This window comes from Babesia microti, chromosome III (genome assembly GCF_000691945.2).
Source record: "Babesia microti strain RI chromosome III, complete genome".
Classification (NCBI taxonomy): domain Eukaryota; phylum Apicomplexa; class Aconoidasida; order Piroplasmida; family Babesiidae; genus Babesia; species Babesia microti.
The window spans coordinates 1,171,572-1,195,741 of NC_027207.2; the positions used below are offsets into that span (position 1 = coordinate 1,171,572).

Genomic DNA, 24,170 nt, shown 5'->3' on the forward strand with positions numbered 1-24,170 from the left:
TTGTGTGGCTGGTTATTGTAGTGCGAGATGGCATTATCCACCATGAAAAATAGTTTTTTGGGCAATGTTAAAAATTTGGGTCAAGTAAGATGGATCTCCAAGGATATTCGTATGGGTTCAGAGTCGCGTCTAGGGATGTTGGCTGGTAAGATTCTATGCGTTATATTCATTACAATAATTATATGTATTTATTTATTATTACTAATTAATATATTACACTTGTGAAATAGGTTGTAACAAATTAGCTGATGCTGTGTCGGTCACTTTAGGACCTAAGGGTCGAAATGTAGTAATAGGAACGTCTTATGGCGCCCCTAAAATCACCAAAGACGGGGTTACTGTGGCAAAGTCTATTGAACTTAAAGACCCACTGGCAAATCTAGGGGCTCAACTTGTCAAACAAGTGGCTTCTAATACTAATGACAAAGCTGGAGATGGGACTACTACTGCTACAATTTTAGCAAGAGCTATGTTTCAGCGAGGCTGCAAAGCAGTTGATTCTGGAATTAACCCGATGGATATTCTCAGAGGGATTAATTTATCTGTTGAAAAAATTGTATCTTGGCTAGATAATATTAAAAAACAAGTCACTACTAATGAAGAAATTTTTAATGTAGCTACTATTTCTGCCAATGGCGACAAGGTTATTGGTAGACTCATTGCAGATGCAATGCAAAAGGTATGTATAATAATATATTTTAAATTATTTTATAATCCAAAAGATACAACACATACACATAAACTTATATACAGACAAAACTAACATAGGTTGGCATAGAAGGGACAATAACAGTCTCCGACGGGAAAACGTTGAACCATGAATTGGAAGTTGTTGAAGGTCTCAAACTTGAACGTGGATACATATCTCCTTATTTCATTGGCAACTCTAAGGATTTAAAAGTTGATTTAGAACGTCCTTTTATTTTGTTGCATAGTGAAAAAATATCATCCGTACAAAGCATCATCCCCGTTCTAGAATATGTATTACAGAATCAAGCGAGTCTGTTAATTGTGGCAGAGGATGTTGATAGTGAGGCGCTTGCCACTATGATTGTTAATAAATTGAGATTGGGACTTAAGATATGTGCGATTAAGGCTCCTGGTAAGCAAACTCTTTGGTTAATTGTGTCTTGGTGTTGCATCACACAATCATACATTAATTAATGCATATTTTTAAAATAATTATATATTCATACAATTATATATAGGCTTTGGAGATACCAGAAGGGAGATGCTATTTGATCTAGCTTCTATGACCGGTGCCCAAGTCATAACTCCTGAAAGTGGTCTTAAATTGGATAACCCTCAGCAAATCAATCAAATCCTTGGTCGTGCCAAATTAGTTACTGTTTCTAAGGATTCTACTATTATAATGGAGGGATCTGGCGATAAAAATGTCATTGAAGAGAGATGCAACATCATAAGATCATTGATTGAGCAAAGCAACAGTGACTATGAGAAGGAGAAGTTGCAGGAGCGATTGGCCAAGATGACAGGGGGAGTTGCTGTTATAAAAGTGGGCGGCGCCAGTGAAACGGAAGTAAATGAAATAAAGGATAGAGTCCAAGATGCACTATGTGCCACTAAAGCTGCAGTTGAAGAGGGGACTGTACCCGGTGGAGCAACTGCTTTACTATATGCTACTAGACAATTAGATACTCTAAAGCCAGTGAATTATGACCAAAAAGTTGGAATTGACATTGTTAAAGAAGCAATCAAGGCTCCTTTGAAACAGATTGTGGATAATGCAGGCCATGAAGGAGCGGTTGTTGCCGGGCATTTACTTAAGCAGGAAGGTCATACATTAGGATTCAATGCACAGACTGGACAATATGTGGATATGCTGGTGAGTCTTTGTCGATTATATTTAATGTCAATTTCTTATGAGATTAGTATCATAGTGACTTAAACAAATGGCAAACACAACTAATACAGGCTGAAGGAATCCTAGATCCCACTAAAGTTGTGAAAACAGCTCTAACAGATGCGGCCAGTGTAGCCAGTCTCATGACAACAACAGAGGCTGCGATTATCGATTTAAAGGAGGGGAAGGATGAAACCCCCAGTGCAAATCCAGGTGGTTATATGGGGGATATGTACTAACCCATCCATTCTTACATAGCATTGATTTAACAATTAAGTATTAACTTGAATTAACAACACTGTCTTGAGTACGTGAATTTGCGGCATGATGTGATAAATAACGAATGTTGCGCCAAAAGAAATAGAAAGGATTTTAAGGCAACATTTAAACAAATAGACAAATTTAACTAATAAAAAATGCGCATATTGCTGCAACAATGATAAATTATTAACATAGATTAGATAGGAATTAAGGATAAGAATATTTAACACAAATGAGTCCTTATAAAGGCCACAAAGATATAATCAATTAGTCGTGTATTAATTAATAACAACAAATAAATGAAATATATAACTATTTTAATCAATATCCTAGGTAAATATTTGTATAAGAAGACTAGGATGAAAATTTTTAATAGATTTAAAATTAGAATCTTATATATGTTAGATATAAATGGAAAATCATTTGTTGGAAAATGTGTATAAATCATGAAAAAAAACTAACTTTAAAAAATAATTAATATTGATAGAAGAAAAAAATGGCGGGCGGAATAATAACAACGAGATTATTTGTATAAATCAGAGAAAATGTTAAAAACTGTAACAATGAGCCATGGTTAATATAAATCTGATAGTTGTTTAAATACTGTATTTATCAATATAAAAGTAGAGGAACTCCCCACATTACCATAGTTTGAATGGCGATGAATCGATTTTTGTGCAAAAATTTGGGGGTGAATACAATACAATGCTATTATATGATGGTATTTATAATCGGAACAATTTCTAGTATCATTTTAAGCAACTTGGGTATGGATATCTACCGCAAATTGATATCATGCAAGGATAACAGAGATTACCTTCTATTCCCCTTTGCCATTCTATGCATTTTGCAATGTATCCTGATTATACCCAAAAAGTGTGGCTATGGATTAATCAATTCATCGCAACAAAAATTTCAGATGAATCAAACAAAAATAATATTCGATGGTTTCAACACGCCCATAGACATTGGCAGCTCATCTATACTAAATCCAATAAAATATTCTAAATATGGAAGCAAATTTGACGAAAACTCCTCTAGTACTAATACAAAACTATTTGATAATGATATAATGTCGGATGCGGGTGAAAGTAATTCAGAGAACACCTATGGGTACGAGATCTGTTGGGACAGTATTTGGACGATTTTTTTTAACGGCATTTTTTTCTTAACATTTCACTCATCACTACTGGCCTCTAGAATATTTGGTACAATTCATTCGAACAAAATTGCAATCGAGACTTGTTCTCACCTAAGTAAATTTCCATTATCACTCGGATCTAACGCACTAAAGACTCCAATAATCTCCGAGACGGTGTTCATGCTTATATTTTTGTCGTTCATTACTTACGCCATGTGCATCAGGCGTACAGGAAATCCATACTCCTTAAAGCACTTTTTTTCACTATTCTTTTTTTTTGAAGAATGTAAATTTTTTGGATCCCTGCGATTAATTGTGCAACTTGCAATATTCTCTTATGCATTTACTATCATTGGGATGATATCGATATACCGCACATGTCCTATACTCCATGTCATTTCTGGAATTTCATTTGGCTTTATTTCTCTATGGTTATTAGTTGTGTTGTCACATCTGTTACAAATCGATCAACCAAGGTACAATTTTACACCCACCCTTTCGTTCACTTGGTTATGGCCGATAGTTACTGTTTTTTCAGTTTGGTTATGCGGTTATTTATTTTATGTATCCGTTTATGGCCCGTGCTTTCAAACACCTTACCCTTATATACATCTAGTGACAATAATATCGTTCCTTTTAATCACAATCACCAAGGGATCTAAAATATTTGAATGGACGCATCCATTCACTAATATCATTAATATGGGCTAACAATTGTATTTTATTTATTTGCCTTAATGAAATTAAGGGGATATTATCGCAGATAATATATTTTTACATTTATTATAGTTTGTACCTGATGGTTCCTGTCAATCTTTTCTGAAAAATTCGCAATTCTCAATTTATGTATAAATAAAATTGTATTTAGTTAAAAATTTCTGTAAATAGCTGTTTACATACACTAATATACGTCATATTTCGTTTATCCGAGCATAACATGCTTAGTGTACATGTATATTAGGTCACGAGGGTGGTTCATCCCATGGTGCCAGGGTTGTTACGTATAGCATTCCTGCTATCATTAATATATAGTTCACTCCAATTCAATGGCAAAATCTATTCAAATACTAAAATAAAGTATAATACTGTTTTCGACGCCATTGAAAACTTCGAGGGTGATATTGATGACATACTAATTTGTGTAGTTGGTGTGTCGAAAGATGATATACTTATTAGAAAGGAATATGGGCTAAGATACGTTAACGAAATGGATGATAATTGCGATACCCTTCAGAATTTGTTAATAGATTTCAGTAAAAACAAAAATTTACCTTTTCACATTGTTGACGGCGTCGATGAAATTACCAAGGTAAGCTGAGATGTAATGTAGCATGGCATATATTTATTAAGCAACATCCCATTAGAATCTGAAATTGCTGAACTATTGGCTCCAGGTCAAATTGTAAATATCGCACTAACTACTTGTCCATTCGCTGTCACTCAACTTCCCTTAAACGTAAGTCATCCCGTACACAAGGATTTGCTCAATCCTACAAAATTTGAGCGATCTTTAGATAATAAAATTGATGTGGAGAAAAAAGAACCACAGAAAAAGGAGATATATATCTTGCCGGTAATAAATGAAGCTCACCTAGGTGCAGGTGGAACAAATCACTGTGATTTTGTCTATCTTCTTCGTCGTGGCAGCAAGTTCACTCTTCATGATGAGCATATCAACTCCTAACTCTGTAAAGCAGAGTATGAAGCTCAGCATCAATTGATAATTAAATTTTGTTTTAGTAAATAATTTTTCTCGATTGTTACAATGAACTCCCATTGATGTCCACACTGTTATATTTGTCTAAATTTTCGAAAATTAACAATCACTGATTAATACTATTTTTTTACTTTATGGTAAAAATATTATTATAATTAATTAAAAGAATATAATTATTTCGCAGTTTAAATTAATTAATATACTATTTTTGATATTATATTTTATTATTATTATTATTATGGATATATAGAAATTAGTTATTGTTTAATAACAATCAATGTATATCATGGTTAATTGTTTTAAAACGCAAATGTTATATATATATATATATACATATATCAGTCTATTAATTATTTAAATATTAGAATAAAAAAAATAACTACAGACCGCGTATTAATATTAAAAATTAATGCATAATTTTTTCTATTAACTAATTTAATTACTCAATTCCTTAACAATACTCTCAATTGGGAAGTTTAGTTCGTCTTCTCCAGACTCTATACTGTCAAAAATTTGCGATGTGGTAGCGTTTGCCTCGATTTGATGAATATTATGTGGTTGTGACTGTAGCTGCGTTTTGTTTGTATATCTGAGTTGGGTCAATTCATTTTGCCACCGTTGCAGAGGAGATTTATAAGCCTAAATAAACATTTAATTTACATAATGAGGCATCGTAGTTTTTAAATCAGAGGGAATAATTTCAGGTATATGCCTCCTCACAGCTTTACGCGCAAATTTAATCCTACGCTTTTTGATACATATGATCCTCTTCTTATATTCATTTAGCATAGGTATAAACCATCTCAATTAATCATGAATTACCTATCAGGCCAATGAATCGTATGCTCACCGGGGCAAAATAAATTGGTATACTTCATACCAGTGGCATTGGCCATTGTTGCTCTAGAATAAATTTGTTCCAAGGCTCGCCTCAAAGCTCGCATTCTGGTTATCCAACTGCGAGTACCTGAAAAGCTTATTTTGCAATCATCAAGGCCAGTAAGATATGCCAAAGCCAGATATCTCCCCGATACCCTTAAGCCTTTACCCAATGGTCTAGGTGTTACTATATATGATGAATGGTTACTCGTTATTGTAGTGCCATATTCTTGGCCGCGTACAGGGGTAAGTAAAGGCATTTTTTTGTCAAAATCAATGAAAAACATGTCCTTAAGGGCATTTAATATTCCGTCATTTCTGGCATCTGCAATATTTGCGCCGTGGCCAACACCCATTCCAAAATATCCTTTACCATCCCCTACAGCAACGACACAACGCGTAAAATACATCCTTCCAGCTGGTTAAAAAATGAAAGCTTACCTTTTGACATAGAAAGAGTTTGTTTACGATCTACAATAGCACAACGCATTTTTTCCAGTCTTAGCATTGGATCGATACCGCGATTGCTTCTTAGGTACCTGTATAAACATTATGATACTGTTAAATAAATGTCAATATAATAATGTACATAAAAACGTAATATATTATGAAGCACATACATTCCGCGGTGTTGATCGTAAATGGCGCCACTTGGCGTTTTCCACTTCCAATCAATTTTATTTTTATCATTAACAAAATATTCAGCAGGTCCCAAGCTCCTATGAAATCTCAAGTGATTTTCATACTAAATAACAATTTATACTCACCAATAAATCAAAAGGTGCTTCCTTCACTTCACCTGTTGCAATTTTATCGGTGTTATTGTTGGCAAACATTTCATCTATTTGAGCATCATTAAAAAATTGATTTTCTGGCAGATCCAATTGTCTTTGTGAATTGATAAATTCAGAAGGATTAGGGAAATGATTAAGCAAATATTCATCCCCCCTAGCCAAACTTTTTACCAATTCCCGAGACTCTGCAATAATATCATCGTGAAAATTCCCAAGCACTGATAAATCAGGTAAGGGTTCCAATACATCGAGTGATAAGTTTCCATTTATCCAATTAGATAAACCCAAATCTTCCAATGTAATTAACAATTTTGTAAACAAATCACAGAGTTGTTCAACTTCGTTTTGCGTCATATTGTGATCTAATATGTTAATCAATGACTCAAAATACAACCCATACTTGCTACGAGGTATGCCCATAATTCTTTCTTCTTCTAATATCTCACTACATATTAAGGCTATATTAACAGTATAATAATATCAATATTATTTAGTGTTATTCTTACAATCTCTGGTGAAGTCATTTGCTATAGAGTAATTACAGCTCGAATCATCACTAACAGTGGTATTAAGATTAATCCTAGTAATATGTGATTTTAACCAATCAGACATTTCCTGAATAAGACGATTAATACTTGTTTTGATTGTGGTAGGTTGAAATATTTAGATATTTTAGGCCATACATCATTGGACCATCGTTCAGCATCATTGACATCCTTCTTTAGTAAAACAAATTCATAAAGTTTATTAATAATATCTCTCAAACCAAATATGTTGTTATTTTGTTTAATATCAGTTTCCAATCCAGTAATATCACAAAACAACTGGTGGATATCCTGTTCAAGTGATTTGCATACTATATAATAAGTTAAATACGCGTTATAACGGATAGTATGAATGACTTTGTGCTAAAATAATCATTGAATTCATCATAATTTGTGTGAGATTGTATTAGCTGCTTTGAAGTCATGTCTAGGAATGATGCGCTTGATTCCTATGTAACTAGGGTATTTAATTGTCAAATTAAATAAGAAATTAAGACATACGCGATAAGAAGGTGGTGCATTAGGACGCAGAATTCGTAAAATTCTCATTACATCTTTAGAAACTTGCATTTCCTTTTCCACATTGCTACATAATAACTATTTATACCTTTCCTCACTCTCCCTTTCTGAATGCCCTAAAAGAGTCTGAATTTGTTCGTCACTGAACAAATTTTTAATTTCATTTTCTGTATTGATTATCTCCCTAGTCAGAGTGTCCTTTTGTAAACGAATCTTCCGTAATGATGGATCTATACCACTGGCAATATCATAAATGTTTTCATCTAGCCATGGTTGTGCATTTCTCCATTTATTCAACACTTTACCCACGTGACCTTGGTGTATTTTATACAGTCTACTTACTCTAAACATACGTAATGACCCTGCTACATAATGAGATCACTCATTGTAGGGTCCCACACATACATGGACTTAACGTGTGTATATATTTACTAAAATTCATTGATCATAGTTGAAAACTGTCAATTCTAGATTAATATGATTATTATTATACATAACAATAGATTAAAAAATCAAGGATAAAATGGCTAGTGGATACAACTAAGCGCTTTCTTCTCAATCTATGTAAATGCAGTGACATACCTTCGCACCTATGATGTCAAAATTCCTTCTAGGCATGAACAAAGTGTATTCGTCACCATGATTGACCTGGGTATCCGATATATCGCATATGTGTACATATTCCAATCCAGGTTTCACTGCATATTCGCAGCCATCGTTGTCTACATAATGTTCATACTTACTCTGTTTATCGTCCAAAAAATTTATTATCCTAAAGGCGGTTTCAGTATCCGTTTCCTTTAGATCCATAATTCCAGTTTTAATGTATGGCCGCTAAATTAAATGTTAAATACAGATAGTCTACTCATTTTCCTGACCCATTCATTGCTATCGGTCTCGCCTAATTCCAAAATTTTAAGTATTTTATCGCAACAATTGACGCGCTACATTAAAAATTGTTTACAATGGATTCTTTTATATACAAAAATGATGTAAGAATACGGACCCTTAGGGGTGCTGAGAGCTGAAGGAATCTCTGTTCCAAATAACAGATAAGTTCAAAAGATAATACCTTGGCTGCATGACAAGAAGACCAATTATCTTTAATCAGCTTTAAATATTCAACATATTGATTGCTTAGTGAATAGTCGTCATCCATAACATAAATTAAGCATATTTATACTATTATTCTGGGGATAGTTATCAACAACATAGCACATATATTGATTTACTATGCTTCTAAAGTCCATAAAAGAATTAGTACCGAATGATGCTCTTAGAAATATTATTATAACCAGCAAATTTGGAATATCTGCAGTGCCTCCAATAAATAATTCACTACTACCTATGATGTGTTGGAACCGAAATCCTGTAGCTAGATTTCCAAAAAAGGTAATACACATGTGATGTAGGCAAATCACGGGGCACTTCCTAAATCTCACGCACTAAGAAGGATAAGAAAAAGACTGAGAACAGGTCGTTGAACTTGATTTTTACTGCATAAATAATCCTATTTATGTGTAAAATTAACACTAGTTTGTGAATAATTATGCTAAAAATTGTAGAAATTAATCTAACTAATTAAATCTCACAATAAATGTTACAGAATATTAAATTATTATTGTCATAATCTCTAACAAATTCTTATCATGCTGTAAATGTGAGTAGATATAATAATTTTCAAATAAAAACAAGTATATAGGTATATTAATGGAACATTAGACAACATTAACATTTTAAACATATATTAAATGGTATAATCACATAAAGTTAATAAATTTGTCGATTAAATTAAATCGATGTGAACTAGGATTAAATGCAGCAATGATACGCAATAACATTTTCCAGATTAGATAATTTCAAAGTAATAAATAATACCCTATAATACTAATAGAACCTGTTTGGCACTAATATGTAAATAACTACACTATACGACAGACGGCACACATGTGTGTAAAGGCCCCCAATCTACAGCACTCGCATAAATGACTTTCTGTATTATACTGCACCTTAGGCGATATAGTCGCGTAATATAATGTGGAATTTATCAAAAATATGCGATTGAATGTATGATATAATTGAAGCAAATAATGTTTAAATAGTGAAATAATGATACATATTCTTCAAGTAAGTTGGTAGTGTGTACCAACTACTGAATTTACAATACCAATATTATAAAATGTATATTAAATAAATAGTATTATCTATGCGCCTGAGGTTGTGTATTTGGTGACAGCTTTGGTACCTTCAGATACCGCATGCTTTGAAAGTTCGCCTGGGAGGAGCAAACGAACAGCAGTTTGGATCTCACGGGAGGAGAGGGTACGCTTCTTGTTGTATCTAATCAAACGTGTAGCTTCAACAGCCAATCTTTCAAAGATATCGTTTATGAATGAATTCATAATACTCATTGATTTCTTTGAAACTCCAGTTTCTGGATGTACCTGTTTCAACACTTTATAGATGTAAAGTGCAAATGTTTCAGTACGCTTCTTTCTCCTAAACCTAGAACCAATAGTTTTGCCAGTTGTTTTCTTTGCAGCTTGTGATTTGGCGGCGGGGACTTTTCCGGACATCGTGCAGAGTTAAAAGTAAATGAACGTCCAATAACAGTTAACACTAATACGTATTGTGTGGGGTGAAATGTCATCGTGCACACTAACAACAATCACACATTTGCCTACCACTAATCGGCAATTTTATAATACATATTGAAATTACAATTCTAGTTCCATGTCGAGTTTTTTTGATACTCATAATTCATGAAACGTAGTAAACGACTTTCCGTAGCGGCCCGCATGTGTGGCACGTTCGTGTCGTCTCTACCACTAAAACCACTGCTAACAGATAACCTGCTAGTCAGAACGCGCTCCCTATTGAAAATGGTGCTGATTGGATCGTTATTTGGAATACTCTCGCTGGCACCAAGTCGGAAACTCCGACCAAGCGCCTGAATGGGTGTCAAATTGTTCTTCTTCCGTTTCTTTCCCTTATCAGACCTACTCTTTCTTACTTTGCCACCAATATTAGTTTCATCTACACGGGTATTATTGCCTTTCGTGCTATTGACAATACCATTGGTAGTTGTATTTCTTTTGGCACTTGAACTGCTGGTACTGTTCTTAGAACTGGAGGTATTGCTAACTCTATCAGTGTTTGTTCTCCTAGGCCTTCCCCTCCTTCTCCCAGCTCCATTTGATAAGACATTATTAGTCTTAGATATAATATTAGTTTTGGTATTGGTCCTGGTTCTGTAATTTGCATTGGTCATGGTCGAAGATAGAGTGATAGAGGAGGCCCTATTAGGTTCATTGCTTACGTCCGATAGGAGAGATAAGTTTGACAGGTCGGATATATCGATGTCATCATTATCAGTGCTAGTGTTTGATACTTGATTATTATCTGAGTATGAACTATCAGATTCGACTAATATCCTGTCCATTCTGAGATCTCTAGTGCTATTCCTGGAGCTATTACTACTGTTAGAGACTGCCGAGTTGATTTGTTCAGTGGAGCTAAGCAAATTTGGATTATTTCCGACGCAAACTGTGCAAAACCAGAGACCTGGCGGTATATGTGTTAGTGGCGGGTTTAGACAATAAATATGAAACCCATTATCACACTCATCACACAATAACATCATATCCCAGTCATTATCATGACCACATATTTCACAGCCAGTATCCTGAATTTGTTGATCTCGGGGCGATAATAGTGATTTATCCTCCACCAATACGACATTTCCGCTGTTTTGTATGAATGATATTTTTCCAGCCTCAATAGTCAAATCCTCCTTAGATAGCTATATTAGAGCAGCATTTAAATTATATAACAACTGTACGTGAATATTGTGTAAATGGTTATTAAATGTCAATTTAATAGTGTAAATAATTACCTTTCGTATGTGCCTAAACTTACGCTTGCAAAGTGGGCAAATATTAGTGCGATTAGCCCATGCATTGATGCATTTGAAGCAAAAAATGTGGTTACAGATGTCCAAATAGCCAATAAATTCTTCATCCAGTGAAATCAGGCCATCACTGCAAATGACACACTCTGGTTGGTTATATTCTATGCGATTTGTGTTGGGTATGAATTCAAACTGATCAGGAGTATCATTTCGGTTATCAGTGGTTTCATCGATAAATAGATCATTTCGCGTCCTAATGTATTCATCAACTTTATCCAGTACATCCGATTCAATGTCGGGAATTGATGATCTAAATTTTAGTTCTTCTACAATTTGACCTTCATCACCAGAGTTCGGGTTTAAATGTTGCGACTTGGACTGTTCCAAGAGATCATCGATATCGTCGAAAAACCCCAGCTGCATTGTTCCCTCCTTGTTTAAATAAAAAATTATAAATTTTATACATCTATTACACACTATATATACTATTATTACATATTGTTATCATTTATATAACATGCCATATACAGTGATTGTGTGGTTAAACCACTACTTATTATCCATAGTATACCTCTAGCTGTAATTTAACTTGTGTTCTATCTATAGAATCACCCATACTTATATATTTTTACTTCAAATTTTCGTTCAAATTTTTTATAGATCTAAATTCACTTCATCTTTGCTTCCCATTGATATTTATATATTTCTTTAAATACTTATTATTAATTGCCACTAGGCTAACTAAATGTAGGTCAAATTAAAAAACAAAAATTATAATTTGTCTTACAACTTCTTTTGAGGGGCAAATGAGGCTGCAGCCGCTGGAAGAGGCTGTACCAAATTTGTTTGGCTATATGTAGGCACCACTTTCCTCTTCAATATCGTTCTATTTTGCGGAACTAATGGTTGCATATTTGCCATTTTTTTAGGATCCATTGGGATTTTGTCAACTAATTTGCTACCACAGTCAAACCCCTTATCTACTATGAAATTTTTAGTATTTATTGGATTGCTATTTAGATTGGTACTACCAACTATATCCACGTGCCCATGGGTGGTTGGGTTAGACTTGGACATCGGTATGGCCTTGGTGTTCAGCATAACTCCCGTATTTATCACATTTTTATTTCCGATATTTTTTTCATTACTGTTGGCAACGCTTCCAAAATTTAAATTTATAGATGCTTCAATATTAGGATTACCGGGCGAATGATTTGTGTACGATCTGTGATTCGCAGTATTTGATTCAAGCCCATACTTATTCTTCATGGCCTTGTAAGTAACTTCTAGTAATGTCATTAATTCATTCCGGGGCAATTTAAGTAGTGCAGTTTTAAGTTTCGTGTATTTATCCCCTTCCATCATAGTAACACTGGTATGTGCACCTAACTACATCTTTTCTACTTGAGCCAGGAATGAGTCTACTAGTACCAATAATCAAACTAATTAATTAATTAATTAGCATAATAGAAGTATTTTGGGAGGTTTTGCTTTTAAAATTAGAAGATATAATCACAACTCCCTTACTGTATTAAACCTAGGATGCACAAGTCCACTCAACAACTTCTTAGCATTAATTCCCAAAATACTAGCGTCTATATATTGAAAATCTTCCCCCTTCCTAATCTCCCTTGTTATTTGCCTCCAAAAGGCAATATTTTCAATCAATTCAGTTGCCAGATCCTCAGGCTGTAAAAATTCTTCATCTCCATCCATATAGCTAACTTTGAAAACTGTGGTATAATTCTCTATTTCATCATTATAATCAGTCACTATTCCATGATAATATCCATCATCGAATTTACGCAAAATTGATGTTTCCCCTATCCAAACTCCAAGCAATGGAATAAACCTCTTTATAGGCTTATTTGATATGGACGTTTTGTCAAATCCTATCTCTTTACCAATATTATAATTTTCCTTATTTTTACCCTTTATCATATTATTATCTTCACCTTTTTCATTATTTGCATGATATTTAGGTGCGTTTATTATGTCGTTGTTAGGTATTTTTTCAACATTTTGAGTAGATTCATCATTCGTTGCTGTGGCAAACTCATCTCTCACATACCAATTGTTGGAAATTATATTGTTTATATATTCCAAAAGATTACTAGATTCACATGTTATGTTTATTTCGTTTCTAATACCACCTATGCTATCAAATATGTATTGATTCAAGATTTTCCTCCTCTTCAATGCATTATCAGATTTAGTGTTAATGACATTATCTGTGAATAAGTCATTAAATGCATTATAGTATCTCTCATTTTTGTAGCATAAGTAACTCAAAGCGATGTTCTTAATTACACATAACCTTATGTAGAAGTGGATTTGCTGTTGGTAAAATTCCAACAGCATTTCTTTAAGTTCAAACGACTTAAGATTGTGCGGGTGATCATGATTCCCACCAAGATGTCTTTTGACAACTCTACACACATATACGCTAGCCAATTCTCCATTAGAAATGATACATTGCTTGCAAACTTTTATGCGGTTTCCAAAAGTGTTAAAAGGATTCTCAAATACTTCGCCAAAGATGTATTTGGCTGAATTGAATTCCTTATTATAATTTATGTAATCAGTTCCCTCATAAAAATCATATAGTTCTGAATCTATTGATATAGTTGAGGTTAATTTGGTTTTTGATGAGCTTATCGAGTCCATTGATACTATGGGTTCCGGGCTTTTTAAATCAGTATACGTATTACTTTCAGTACAATATGAAGTAGAGAACGGAGATGGCATTGGTTTGGCATTTTTCCTATTGGGGTTTTGTTTGTAATTGCAAAATTTATTTCGTTTTGAAATACTGATTTCCAAATGTTGATCGGCCTCAATAATATCCAGAGCCAACCTCCTACAGTAATAGCAGTACCACTTGTCTAACGGGTCATTGAAGGTGGGAAATCCTGAATTAAGACTAATATTAGCGTTTTTATGGGCAAAATGCAGTGTTATAAAAGATGGGATTATTTCCCTTAGACATGAAGTGTGAAATGGGCGATCACAGCCATCGCAATACACGTGTCGCGGAATGGATTGTTCAGCATACGATTCAACATAATTGACATTAGTTTGAGATTTCAAATTATTTTGTTTTGATTTCTGCTTGTTTAATGCTGTATTACATTTATTTGATCGACTATCATCTTTGTGCTGACCATCATAGCCTTCAATGTGCGACTTATCTATTATATTACAAATGGCACAGGGCGGATCATCCATTACTTGTACCAAAGGGTCTATTGATTTATCAATTAGAGTTATATCTCTGGTCAATTTTTGATCACTAACAGGAGTACTGCGTATTCCCATGCGATATTCAAGCAATTCTCTTGCTAAGAGTTTGTGTGACATGTCGGTCACCTTTGTGAACCATTCGTTGCCAAAGTCCGCAAGTAGTTCCTCTCCAGGCTTTATTCCTATGCCTAAATTAGTTATATGTATGATTTTATCAATATTGTACTACATCAATGGTACCTGGTATGGATGTAAGGATGACGTGAGGCCAACCGTCAAAAAAAACTTGTTGCCATTCGCAATTTTTCCTCATGGTAACATTACCAAACAAGCTTATAACTTGATAATGATTAACCAGACTTAGTTCGTTAAATGCAGTACTACTGTCAAGTATGTAATCGCCATCGCCCGGCAGGGTTATAATGGGTGCGTTGTTGCTCTTAGATGGCCAAGCATTTGTATTGAAACTTAGGTCAAAAACATATTCAAATCTCTGTTGATCAGAAGCACTGTTATGTAATACTATCCCAGTATATTCGCCAAATATTACTCGTTCACTCCTGGGCAAAATCTCGGGCCCCGTGTAAACTACCGTATAGCAATCTTCCTCAGGAGGAGTGGCGAAACGGATTGGATGTGTGCTATCCACAATCTTACAGACTTGTAAATTAGGGTGTATAAACCCTATTTGTATCGTGTTGTATATAATTTTATACATTTGCGATGTTTTGCTACGCTTACGATATATCATTTCACCGGAAGGTGAAAAATCAGGACAGTATATGACATTTTTCCACTCCTTTCCACCATCAACAGAAGTTTTCCATCCATCTTGATTGCCTTTGAAATCCTCAAAGTGTTTCTTATAGGAATCCCTAATAGTATCGAATAATTCTGAGGCTGATGAATGTATTTGTTGTATCTTAGAATGTTTTTTATTCCTTCTTTTCAGTACATCATCAATTGAAACCGGCTCCATCTTTATCCCTATAGGTAGATTATACCCTTATACCCTAAGTCTAATATTCCCGATCATAACTTCAGCTATAAATTGTTATGACCTAATCCATATATGGTATATTGTATGTGATATATATAGTAGGGCAATCAGTATGCATTCTATCAAGTTACGAAATGATTATGCTTCGCAATGTCAAATGTGTTAAGTTTACCAAAATTAAATACATATCTTCTCATTTATACAATTATAATCACTTACAACTACACTCATGTACGATTGGAAGTGATCAATGTAACAGATTCAGCACTAGTGCTTCACAAATGAAGAAGATTCTCAGTATAGCCTGGCCCAATGATCGTTCTTTTAGGTATAAAATATGTGCCAGCATGTTCTGTCTAGCAGCGTCCAAGTGTTCTAGTTTACTCGTGCCTTTAGCCCTGGCATCACTAGTGAATAAGGCATCCAAACTCAATTCTAATGCACAAATAGGCAAAGCTTTGGAAGAAGAGCTATCTGATCATAATAATAGGAAGGAATTGATTAGTAATTTGCTTGTCGAAGGAAATTTTGATATAGCATTATGTCTTGGCGGATATGCATTGGCTAGAATTTTTGCATCAGGTAAACCCAGCTCTTTTTTGATAATTTATTTTGACAAAATTACGAGAAAATTATTAAAATAATTAATAACTTAGGTTTTGGAGAACTAAGAAACTCTATCTTCTCCTCCGTGAGCGAGGGTACCAGTAGGCACATGGCTACGGAAGCCTTTTCATGGATTCACAACTCTAATATCGACTTTATCCACGCAAATAAGACGGGAGAAATTGCCACTATTTTTAATAGGGGTATCAAGGCAATTTCACAAGTCCTTCACACATTTGTTTTCCAAGCAATACCCACGTTACTCGAGTTCATCTTGGTAACTGGTTTGCTATTTTATAAGGTTGGCCATGAAACAGCATTGGTCACCATATTTACAATGATCGGATATATATTATTCACCACACTTGTCACCAAAGGGAGGATTGTTATAAGGAAGAGGATGGTTTCGGCGGAACAATCGTCAATGGGGTTGCTTGTTGATTCACTTACAAATGCTGAGACTGTTAGGGTATGTAATGCCTTGCCGTATGAATTAAACAATTACAAGAATTGTCTAAAGGAGTATGAAAAGCAGGCGATTATGGCACAGGGAAGTTTATCTGCTTTAAATTTTGGTCAACATTTCATATTTAATTTGGGTTTAATTCTATCTATGTCTATAGCCACTTTGAAGATCATTAGTGGAGACGCATCACCCGGGGAGCTCATATTGGTTAATACTTTGTTGTTTCAGGTATTAGATTGTGTATATATGTTGTGTTATTTATTAATTTTGAAACAAATCAATTATTCTAAAATACATTAAAACATCATTTAGTTATCAATACCTCTTAATATGATGGGCACTACTTACCGCCAAATCAAACTCAGCATGGTAGATTTGAAGAAGTTTTCAGATATGTTATTTTCTACTCCACCATTACAAGTGATTAAAACTCCAATAATAATAACTAGTGGAAATATTTCTGTTAAGAATCTATGCTACAAAAACTTGAACAATATCAATTTGGATATAAAAGGAGGGTCTTTTATATCAATAGTTGGACACTCTGGATGTGGAAAAACAACATTTGCAAAATTATTATTAGGTCTATACAACCCCCAATCTGGCAACATTTTGATTGATGGGCAAGACATTCACAAATGCAATATTCAATCCCTACGCAGACAAATCGGCCTAGTTCCACAGGATACTGTACTTTTTAATAATACAATTGGCTACAATATCGCATATGGCCTTATGGATATAGATGAAAGTGCTATTCATGCTGCTGCAGATATTGCAGGAATACACTCTACCATTATGTCATTGCCTAACAAGTAAGCAATTGCATTACTATACGTACCACATTAATATACATACTAATACATATTGATATACATACTTAATGTATAATACACATTTAGATATGACACTAAGGTCGGTGAGAGGGGGCTGATGCTTTCTGGCGGTGAAAAACAAAGAATTGGCATAGCACGCGCACTAATTAGAGCCCCCAAAATAATAGTATTCGACGAGGCAACTTCCTCACTGGACACAATGACAGAAGATCAAATTTTACACTCTTTCCGAAAACTCCGGAATGAACGAACCCTCATTGCAATATCACACAGGTTATCATTCTCATTAGAAGCAGATGCAGTCGCAGTGATACACAATGGTACAATTGTACAGTATGGAAGTCACAAACAGCTAATAAACTCACAGGGGCTGTACAGACAAATGTGGCAAATAAAGCACTAGTTATCTATTATAGTATAAGAATTCATTATTTGTAATTTTTGATCGTTATACTGATCATAACTGTGATATATATAATGAATACTTTAAAATATATAATGACTCCATATTAATTTAATTATATATTAAATTAAATATTCAATTGCAAAATTGATACTGTGGTGTATCATTCGTACAAAACATTTCGTTTATAACTACATCTTATATTAAAACGATGAAAATTTAGATTTATTTTAAAATATAATTGCAATAGTAGCAGTTAGCTAGATTATTTGTGGAAACTTTGGGATAAAGAACCAATCCTTATGATCAGTAAAGTATCTTTGTATACCCATAATAAACCCATGTGTTACGTCTGGTTGCAGTATAACATACCTATTTCTGGAGAAGTCTCTAACCACAGACAGCTAGTATCGTCCCTAAAAAAACAATAAATTGAATTTGTCATTTTAAGCACCAATAAAGTAGGTATGTCCATGTGCATCATACTATTCCAAATGATTCTAAATGATGGTAAAGCCCTAAATTAGTGAGTAGTAACTCTAACAGATTGTGACTTGCGATGGTGAATTGGCCAATATTTTTTAACCACATTACAGCGTGGATGATGCCAAATTGTTCTATATAGCATAGTGGAATACCTAAAGATAATGGTGGAGATTTTAATGCGTTTATCACTTTATTAATACATCCAGACTCAGTGATCCTCTGTTTAATAGACAGATGCTGGTTAGACAAAGAGTAAAAAGATTCAGTGTCCCCATTGGCAGATATATACACTAACCAAATATTATCAACCAGAGAATTCACATAAGCATGCACAAATGCACTAAATCAACAATTTACACACTTTTCATCTATTGAAGGCAGGCAAATCGGTGTCCACGATTCCATTTCCCTCAGTGATTTGCTAGCCATCACCATATTTGAAATGAGTGTAACATCTACATAGAAATATTCATTACCATTAGCAGACATTATTACACCTTTCCCTAGTGCCATTGATACAACTTTATCTGAGGCAAACATAAAAGAAGCGCTATATAACTGTGGTAAATTACATAATTGATGGCACCTGTATTACTCGGACAAAGGCTTCTATTGTCGTACGATAAATTGGATCCATTGTGAGAGGTTGGAATCCTTCAACCTATATATACATATATGTTTACAATTCCAATAATGGTAGAGTGTGAACGATGGATCGATTCCATGAGAATGTTACTTGTGCCTACGTTAGTATGCTTAGGGGTTATATTGATACATGTATTGTAGTTGCGGGGTGTATATAATGATGCTTTCAATTATTGAAATTCTAATAAATAAATTTTGCATGTACAATATTTACCATTACGTAATTATACCATTAAGTTTTTCAACAAATTGTTAACATAAAAATGACATACCACCCATGAGTTGTGACAAGTCATACGAAGGCCGCTTATTAAGCATCCTGTCAATAGATCTAGTTAGAATTGACACCATTTGACGATGTAAAAGCTCAAGTATTCGTCTAGATATACTAGGTGTATCAAATTTAGACACATAAACGCATTGAATAGGCCCCCTATCGAGGTAAGTCATCGACAAATCACCCCAAATTACGTGTCTAAGTAACTATTTTGATTACCTTAACTTATCTGGCTGTGGGCACAAACTAAAACGATTCTCAAACTTAGAACCGATTGCGCACAATGTACCTATGTCAGAAGATAAATTATATAGGGAATATGAAATCTGGATTCATCGTTGACAAGTAGAATTCCAAATACCTGTGAGAGAAACTAGATGATCCGAATTAAATGTTGAAAAAATTGGTTTGCCAGAGTACGTAAACATAAAGATGTGTCTAGTACAACTAGCGTCGGTGAAGTAATTATTCATAATTCTAATAAATACAATGAACAATGATTTCGAAACTAATTGCCAAAAAGTACTGAACAAGTGTAAATTAAAAAATAAACATTGGTGAAAATTCGACTCTGGTAGCTGTGAATAGAATGTGTAAAAGAATAAATGTTGTATAACTAACCCAAATATGTGGCGACTGAATGACATGTTATCCCTTGACCGGTACAGCAATCTTGCGTGGGTGGGTCTGTCAAACGGTGTTGTTACTGGCTACAACCTATTAGACAGAGTGGCAACTCACTATTTGTATAGTAATGGTGTGAATTTAGTTGGAAATTACGCTAGTTGTGGATGCTTACTCTCATCGGTTAATCATGTCGCCTCCATTGAACCAGGAATTCTGTGTATATAAGCATTTATTTAGGTGCATCTCCATATAACATTGATTTTTTGGCCCGTACAGGTGGGAGCCCAATTGCAATTTTGGCCAAGGACGCTTTTGAGAACATGCCAGAAGATTCGCACATTGCCACGTCACTACTCAATGCCGATTCTATCAACCTATCAATATATGTACGATGGCAATTTTATATAGAATTATTTACTGGCAATAGACCCTAATAATGGCAAACAAATTAGTTGTGCCACTCTCTCTAATCCAATCGTTTCCCTTGCAGGCTACAACGGCGAATCCTCCAATACATGTTGCGGTATACATGCAACGAGGACTCTTCGTGATATTAACACAGCGCCTAATCTATTTGCGGCTAATACTAATGCCAATAGGTTCCCTTACAATCCACTAGTAACTGTAGGTACCGTTAGTGGCAATATTGAGCTATTCGATTTCAGGGAGAATGAATCAGTAGCTCGTATAAGAGCCCACAAATCAAGAATTTTGGATTTATCCTGCAACAACTTTTACATTGCAAGTGTTGGTTTGTCAATTCAGGCTATATTCGAACCGATTGTTAGGTTGCATGACTTACGTATGCTAAAATCTCATGTCAATTGGCTTGGATTTCCGGTTAATATGGTACAATTTATCAACAACGACTATTACATTGCAGCTGGTGGAGATCATTATCATATTTGTCACATAAATGGCAAAGCCAAGACTCATAGAATTGATAACTTGAGGCCAGGCGAGCATATGCAAACTACAATTCTTTCCTTCGCTCATAGGCATAATTCAATTACCATTTTGCACGATGATTACAGCATTTCACTTGAGAAATTGCCTGAAACATTTTTAAATGATGATATTTTTGACTCATTCGAATCATTGAAAGTTGATACGTCTCAATTATCACTATTTAGCTCACAAAAAAATGACACAAATTATCCACAATTACTATCAGTGTCCAAAGATGACCACTCAAACGTTGTGGCTCAATTCTTATTTTTTTGCCCCGGAGTCATCAACATATGTACCCACGTATGTCTCATTGAAAATTGCCTAGCCTGTATGCTCGCCTCTGCGCTTAAAATACTAGTTACCCAACATCAGGATAAGGTAAAGGAACTAGGTTCATCCGTAAGTAAAATTTCCAGAACTTTCACAGGAAGAGGTGCTAGTAGAAAGAAACTCATAAAATCCTGCTACAAAGTATCATGTCTAGTTCCTAAATCATGTAACATTAAAACAGTGAGGGATGATATTGTTCATTTGTTGGACAATATACATAAAGACCTAAATATAGTGTCTGAATGTACGCTGATACACGACATTTTCGGTGTGCACGTGAATATCAATTATAAATGTCAAAAGGATCATATTACGCAAGTGGTACAAATTTATAATTCTTTGCGCGTTAATGCCACTATTTCTGATAATAGCAATGATATTGGAGAAAGGGGTGTTAAAGTTACAGGATCAAATACTGCTACCTTCATTGAACTGTTAAATGATATGTTATATACTATTTGCGTTGCTAAAGCCTCTTGCAAAGATTGTAACCATGTATCATCACTAGAAAAGACTTCAAAAGTAAGACTAATATAAACTTTGCACGTTTAGATATTTTTGATTCAGATTTTCAAATTTTCCAATCTAATTTTCGTCGAATGCCTTGGAGAATCATCAGTTTGGATGAAGAAGGGTTTTATACCTACCCATTTCTATATAGACACCAATACTGGCATAGATTCAAAGAATTCTCTATCAGCTTTAAGCACTTCTTCTAGCAAAAGTTCATCAAAATACAGCTTAATTACAGTGTTATCATTCTATAACAATGCTAATAACATTTCTTTTGGCATTGATGCTATGGCCAAAGTATTTGGCTTTGAAACAAAATTAATAGCATACACAAGGTACCCATGCACCTATTTAGAACTGACAATGGCTGGATTATGATCAATGGTTCCAACATGTACACTGTAGATAATATTGAGGTATCACTGTATTAATATAGCCATTAGATTTTTCCCATCCTTTCAAACTTCCAATTGCACTCATATACAAGAAAGAACAACTGGATCCGGTGCAAATTATTGTATGTAAAGCTAATATATAGAACCCTGCACATAGTAACACTGAGTCATCAATTCTTGATGGTAATAGACGTGTACCAATACCGTTACCTACAACGAAATGTCCTGTGCCCTGCACGATATTTTTAAACGATACAAACCTCGCCCACAATTTGAAATCGCACAAACAAGCCCTGACATTCACTCCACTTTCATTGACCGAGTTGGGGAGAATTAGCACTGGCGATTTTACTTTGGCATTGGATATTGAATGTGTTAGTGGAGATCTTGAAAAGAGGATGTTCTATAGGCCTTTTCTTAACAGTGAAAATGTCGAGTCCAATATTGAATTGATTCCTCCCAAAGCTACTCCTGTGCCTATACTTGCAAGGTAATTTACAGTGTTTTACTCTTATATCTATATGTTATAGTTCAAAAATATCTAATCACACTGATTAGATATTTTTATTACTATGATTACGTAGAGTAAGCATGATTAGGGCTAGCGGCTTAATGGCCGGAGTTCCCTTTATCGACCACTACATATATCACAAGTTGCCACCCAAAGACTATCTCACTAGATATTCCGGTTTATTTCGGGGAGATCTAGATCTCAGAGAGTCCAAGCACTGGCTTACCACCAAGAAATCGATATATCTCAAAACTCGCCATTTAGTGGATTCTGGATGCAAGTAAGAGCAATCTTCGTTGGCGTTATATATATATAATCTGTACCCATATATAATGTAATTGTTTATCCAGATTTATCGGTCATGGAATAACCAACGACTTTCAAATCCTAAACATAGCCGTGCCGAAAGCTCAAATTATAGATACAGTTGAATTATATTGTTTGCCTGGGGAAAGATACATCTCACTTCAGTTTCTAGCAGCCCACGTACTGAAGAAGAAGATCCAACTTCAGACCCATGATTCTGTTCAGGACGCCATTACATCAATGGAATTATACAAGTAAATAAGCATGTGATTTAGATTATACCTAAAAGCTAGCGAAAATGGTACATTCCAAGAAATTGTCAAACGCCTGTACCAAATAGGATACAATACTAATTGGAAAATTCCAAACTGATCTTTTAGTCACGCATATTCTCAACAAAGCTTATCATTACATTAATCACAACGCATACAACAATTTAACTTTTTGCTAATTTCGTCATCCTTAACCACTTTGCACGTTTTAATCTCATATGCATGATTTCCTTAACAGTAGATTATATATTATTAACAATATTCTTGTGTGACGAATACAGAAATCAGATATTGATATTATATAGTTTGGATGTAACGTAATGGATTAGAGGTGAATTATATTAATGAGATAATAACATATATTAGATAAGAAAATAATTATGCTAGAGTAAATATGCAGTTTTCAAAGTGATTTTATACATAATTTAGTAATTATCGTTAAACCATGAAATAAATAGAAAATATTAAGTCAACATGGACAACGATAATATATAGTTTCAATAATATTAGTACTAATAAATATGTATGTGATTTAGTTATAGGAGAGAATAATTTTTATCCAGAAATATCTGAGGATTATTGATGTATATATACTTTCATATAAGTAATAGTACATATCATAGTCATATGCAATAACGTGTGGCATACAAAGCACTCAAACATACATCACACT

The 24,170-nt window shown here is 34.3% G+C and overlaps 13 protein-coding genes across 13 annotated transcripts; 6 read left to right on the forward strand and 7 right to left on the reverse strand.

The window, feature by feature from the left end:
* On the forward strand, positions 28-2,103 carry BMR1_03g03315 (chaperonin GroEL; the record flags this gene model as incomplete). The annotated part of the gene is made up of 5 exons (XM_012793820.2): positions 28-145; positions 231-679; positions 769-1,102; positions 1,209-1,846; positions 1,936-2,103. The coding sequence occupies 5 exons, from the start codon at positions 28-30 to the stop codon at positions 2,101-2,103; spliced, it is 1,707 nt and encodes a 568-aa protein (XP_012649274.2).
* Positions 2,781-3,977, forward strand: BMR1_03g03320 (serpentine receptor, putative (SR25); the record flags this gene model as incomplete). Its single annotated transcript, XM_012793821.2, has 1 exon — positions 2,781-3,977. One exon carries the CDS (start codon positions 2,781-2,783, stop codon positions 3,975-3,977), a length of 1,197 nt encoding a protein of 398 aa, XP_012649275.2.
* Positions 3,978-4,248: 271 nt separating this feature from the next.
* Positions 4,249-4,987, forward strand: BMR1_03g03325 (hypothetical protein; the record flags this gene model as incomplete). The annotated part of the gene is made up of 3 exons (XM_012793822.1): positions 4,249-4,575; positions 4,597-4,839; positions 4,862-4,987. The coding sequence occupies 3 exons, from the start codon at positions 4,249-4,251 to the stop codon at positions 4,985-4,987; spliced, it is 696 nt and encodes a 231-aa protein (XP_012649276.1).
* Positions 5,419-8,071, reverse strand: BMR1_03g03330 (mitochondrial ribosomal protein S5 precursor, putative; the record flags this gene model as incomplete). The annotated part of the gene is made up of 12 exons (XM_021482154.1): positions 5,419-5,622; positions 5,644-5,785; positions 5,806-6,049; positions 6,071-6,280; positions 6,304-6,401; positions 6,483-6,607; positions 6,630-7,114; positions 7,163-7,271; positions 7,292-7,512; positions 7,533-7,650; positions 7,703-7,787; positions 7,809-8,071. 12 exons carry the CDS (start codon positions 8,069-8,071, stop codon positions 5,419-5,421), a joined length of 2,304 nt encoding a protein of 767 aa, XP_021338704.1.
* Positions 8,248-8,879, reverse strand: BMR1_03g03335 (conserved Plasmodium protein, unknown function; the record flags this gene model as incomplete). The annotated part of the gene is made up of 5 exons (XM_021482155.1): positions 8,248-8,280; positions 8,303-8,442; positions 8,464-8,554; positions 8,575-8,664; positions 8,685-8,879. The coding sequence occupies 5 exons, from the start codon at positions 8,877-8,879 to the stop codon at positions 8,248-8,250; spliced, it is 549 nt and encodes a 182-aa protein (XP_021338705.1).
* Positions 8,954-9,204, forward strand: BMR1_03g03340 (conserved Plasmodium protein, unknown function; the record flags this gene model as incomplete). The annotated part of the gene is made up of 2 exons (XM_012793825.1): positions 8,954-9,112; positions 9,133-9,204. 2 exons carry the CDS (start codon positions 8,954-8,956, stop codon positions 9,202-9,204), a joined length of 231 nt encoding a protein of 76 aa, XP_012649279.1.
* On the reverse strand, positions 9,925-10,296 carry BMR1_03g03345 (histone H2B; the record flags this gene model as incomplete). The annotated part of the gene is made up of 1 exon (XM_012793826.1): positions 9,925-10,296. One exon carries the CDS (start codon positions 10,294-10,296, stop codon positions 9,925-9,927), a length of 372 nt encoding a protein of 123 aa, XP_012649280.1.
* A 149-nt stretch (positions 10,297-10,445) lies between these two features.
* BMR1_03g03350 (PHD and RING finger domain-containing protein 1) lies at positions 10,446-12,053 on the reverse strand (the record flags this gene model as incomplete). The annotated part of the gene is made up of 2 exons (XM_021482156.1): positions 10,446-11,522; positions 11,616-12,053. The coding sequence occupies 2 exons, from the start codon at positions 12,051-12,053 to the stop codon at positions 10,446-10,448; spliced, it is 1,515 nt and encodes a 504-aa protein (XP_021338706.1).
* Positions 12,414-12,992, reverse strand: BMR1_03g03355 (hypothetical protein; the record flags this gene model as incomplete). The annotated part of the gene is made up of 1 exon (XM_012793828.1): positions 12,414-12,992. One exon carries the CDS (start codon positions 12,990-12,992, stop codon positions 12,414-12,416), a length of 579 nt encoding a protein of 192 aa, XP_012649282.1.
* Positions 12,993-13,142: 150 nt separating this feature from the next.
* Positions 13,143-15,852, reverse strand: BMR1_03g03360 (histone-lysine N-methyltransferase, H3 lysine-4 specific (SET10); the record flags this gene model as incomplete). Its single annotated transcript, XM_021482157.1, has 2 exons — positions 13,143-15,061; positions 15,114-15,852. The coding sequence occupies 2 exons, from the start codon at positions 15,850-15,852 to the stop codon at positions 13,143-13,145; spliced, it is 2,658 nt and encodes an 885-aa protein (XP_021338707.1).
* Positions 16,008-18,184, forward strand: BMR1_03g03365 (ABC transporter; the record flags this gene model as incomplete). Its single annotated transcript, XM_021482158.1, has 4 exons — positions 16,008-16,455; positions 16,530-17,173; positions 17,258-17,760; positions 17,848-18,184. The coding sequence occupies 4 exons, from the start codon at positions 16,008-16,010 to the stop codon at positions 18,182-18,184; spliced, it is 1,932 nt and encodes a 643-aa protein (XP_021338708.1).
* BMR1_03g03370 (Trafficking protein Mon1) lies at positions 18,445-20,065 on the reverse strand (the record flags this gene model as incomplete). Its single annotated transcript, XM_021482159.1, has 11 exons — positions 18,445-18,536; positions 18,557-18,702; positions 18,723-18,801; positions 18,823-19,010; positions 19,032-19,125; positions 19,147-19,220; positions 19,243-19,331; positions 19,354-19,412; positions 19,588-19,790; positions 19,812-19,881; positions 19,954-20,065. The coding sequence occupies 11 exons, from the start codon at positions 20,063-20,065 to the stop codon at positions 18,445-18,447; spliced, it is 1,206 nt and encodes a 401-aa protein (XP_021338709.1).
* On the forward strand, positions 20,220-23,597 carry BMR1_03g03375 (PAB-dependent poly(A)-specific ribonuclease subunit 2; the record flags this gene model as incomplete). The annotated part of the gene is made up of 10 exons (XM_021482160.1): positions 20,220-20,436; positions 20,457-20,605; positions 20,628-22,022; positions 22,068-22,348; positions 22,369-22,429; positions 22,450-22,530; positions 22,552-22,898; positions 22,993-23,199; positions 23,270-23,479; positions 23,501-23,597. 10 exons carry the CDS (start codon positions 20,220-20,222, stop codon positions 23,595-23,597), a joined length of 3,045 nt encoding a protein of 1,014 aa, XP_021338710.1.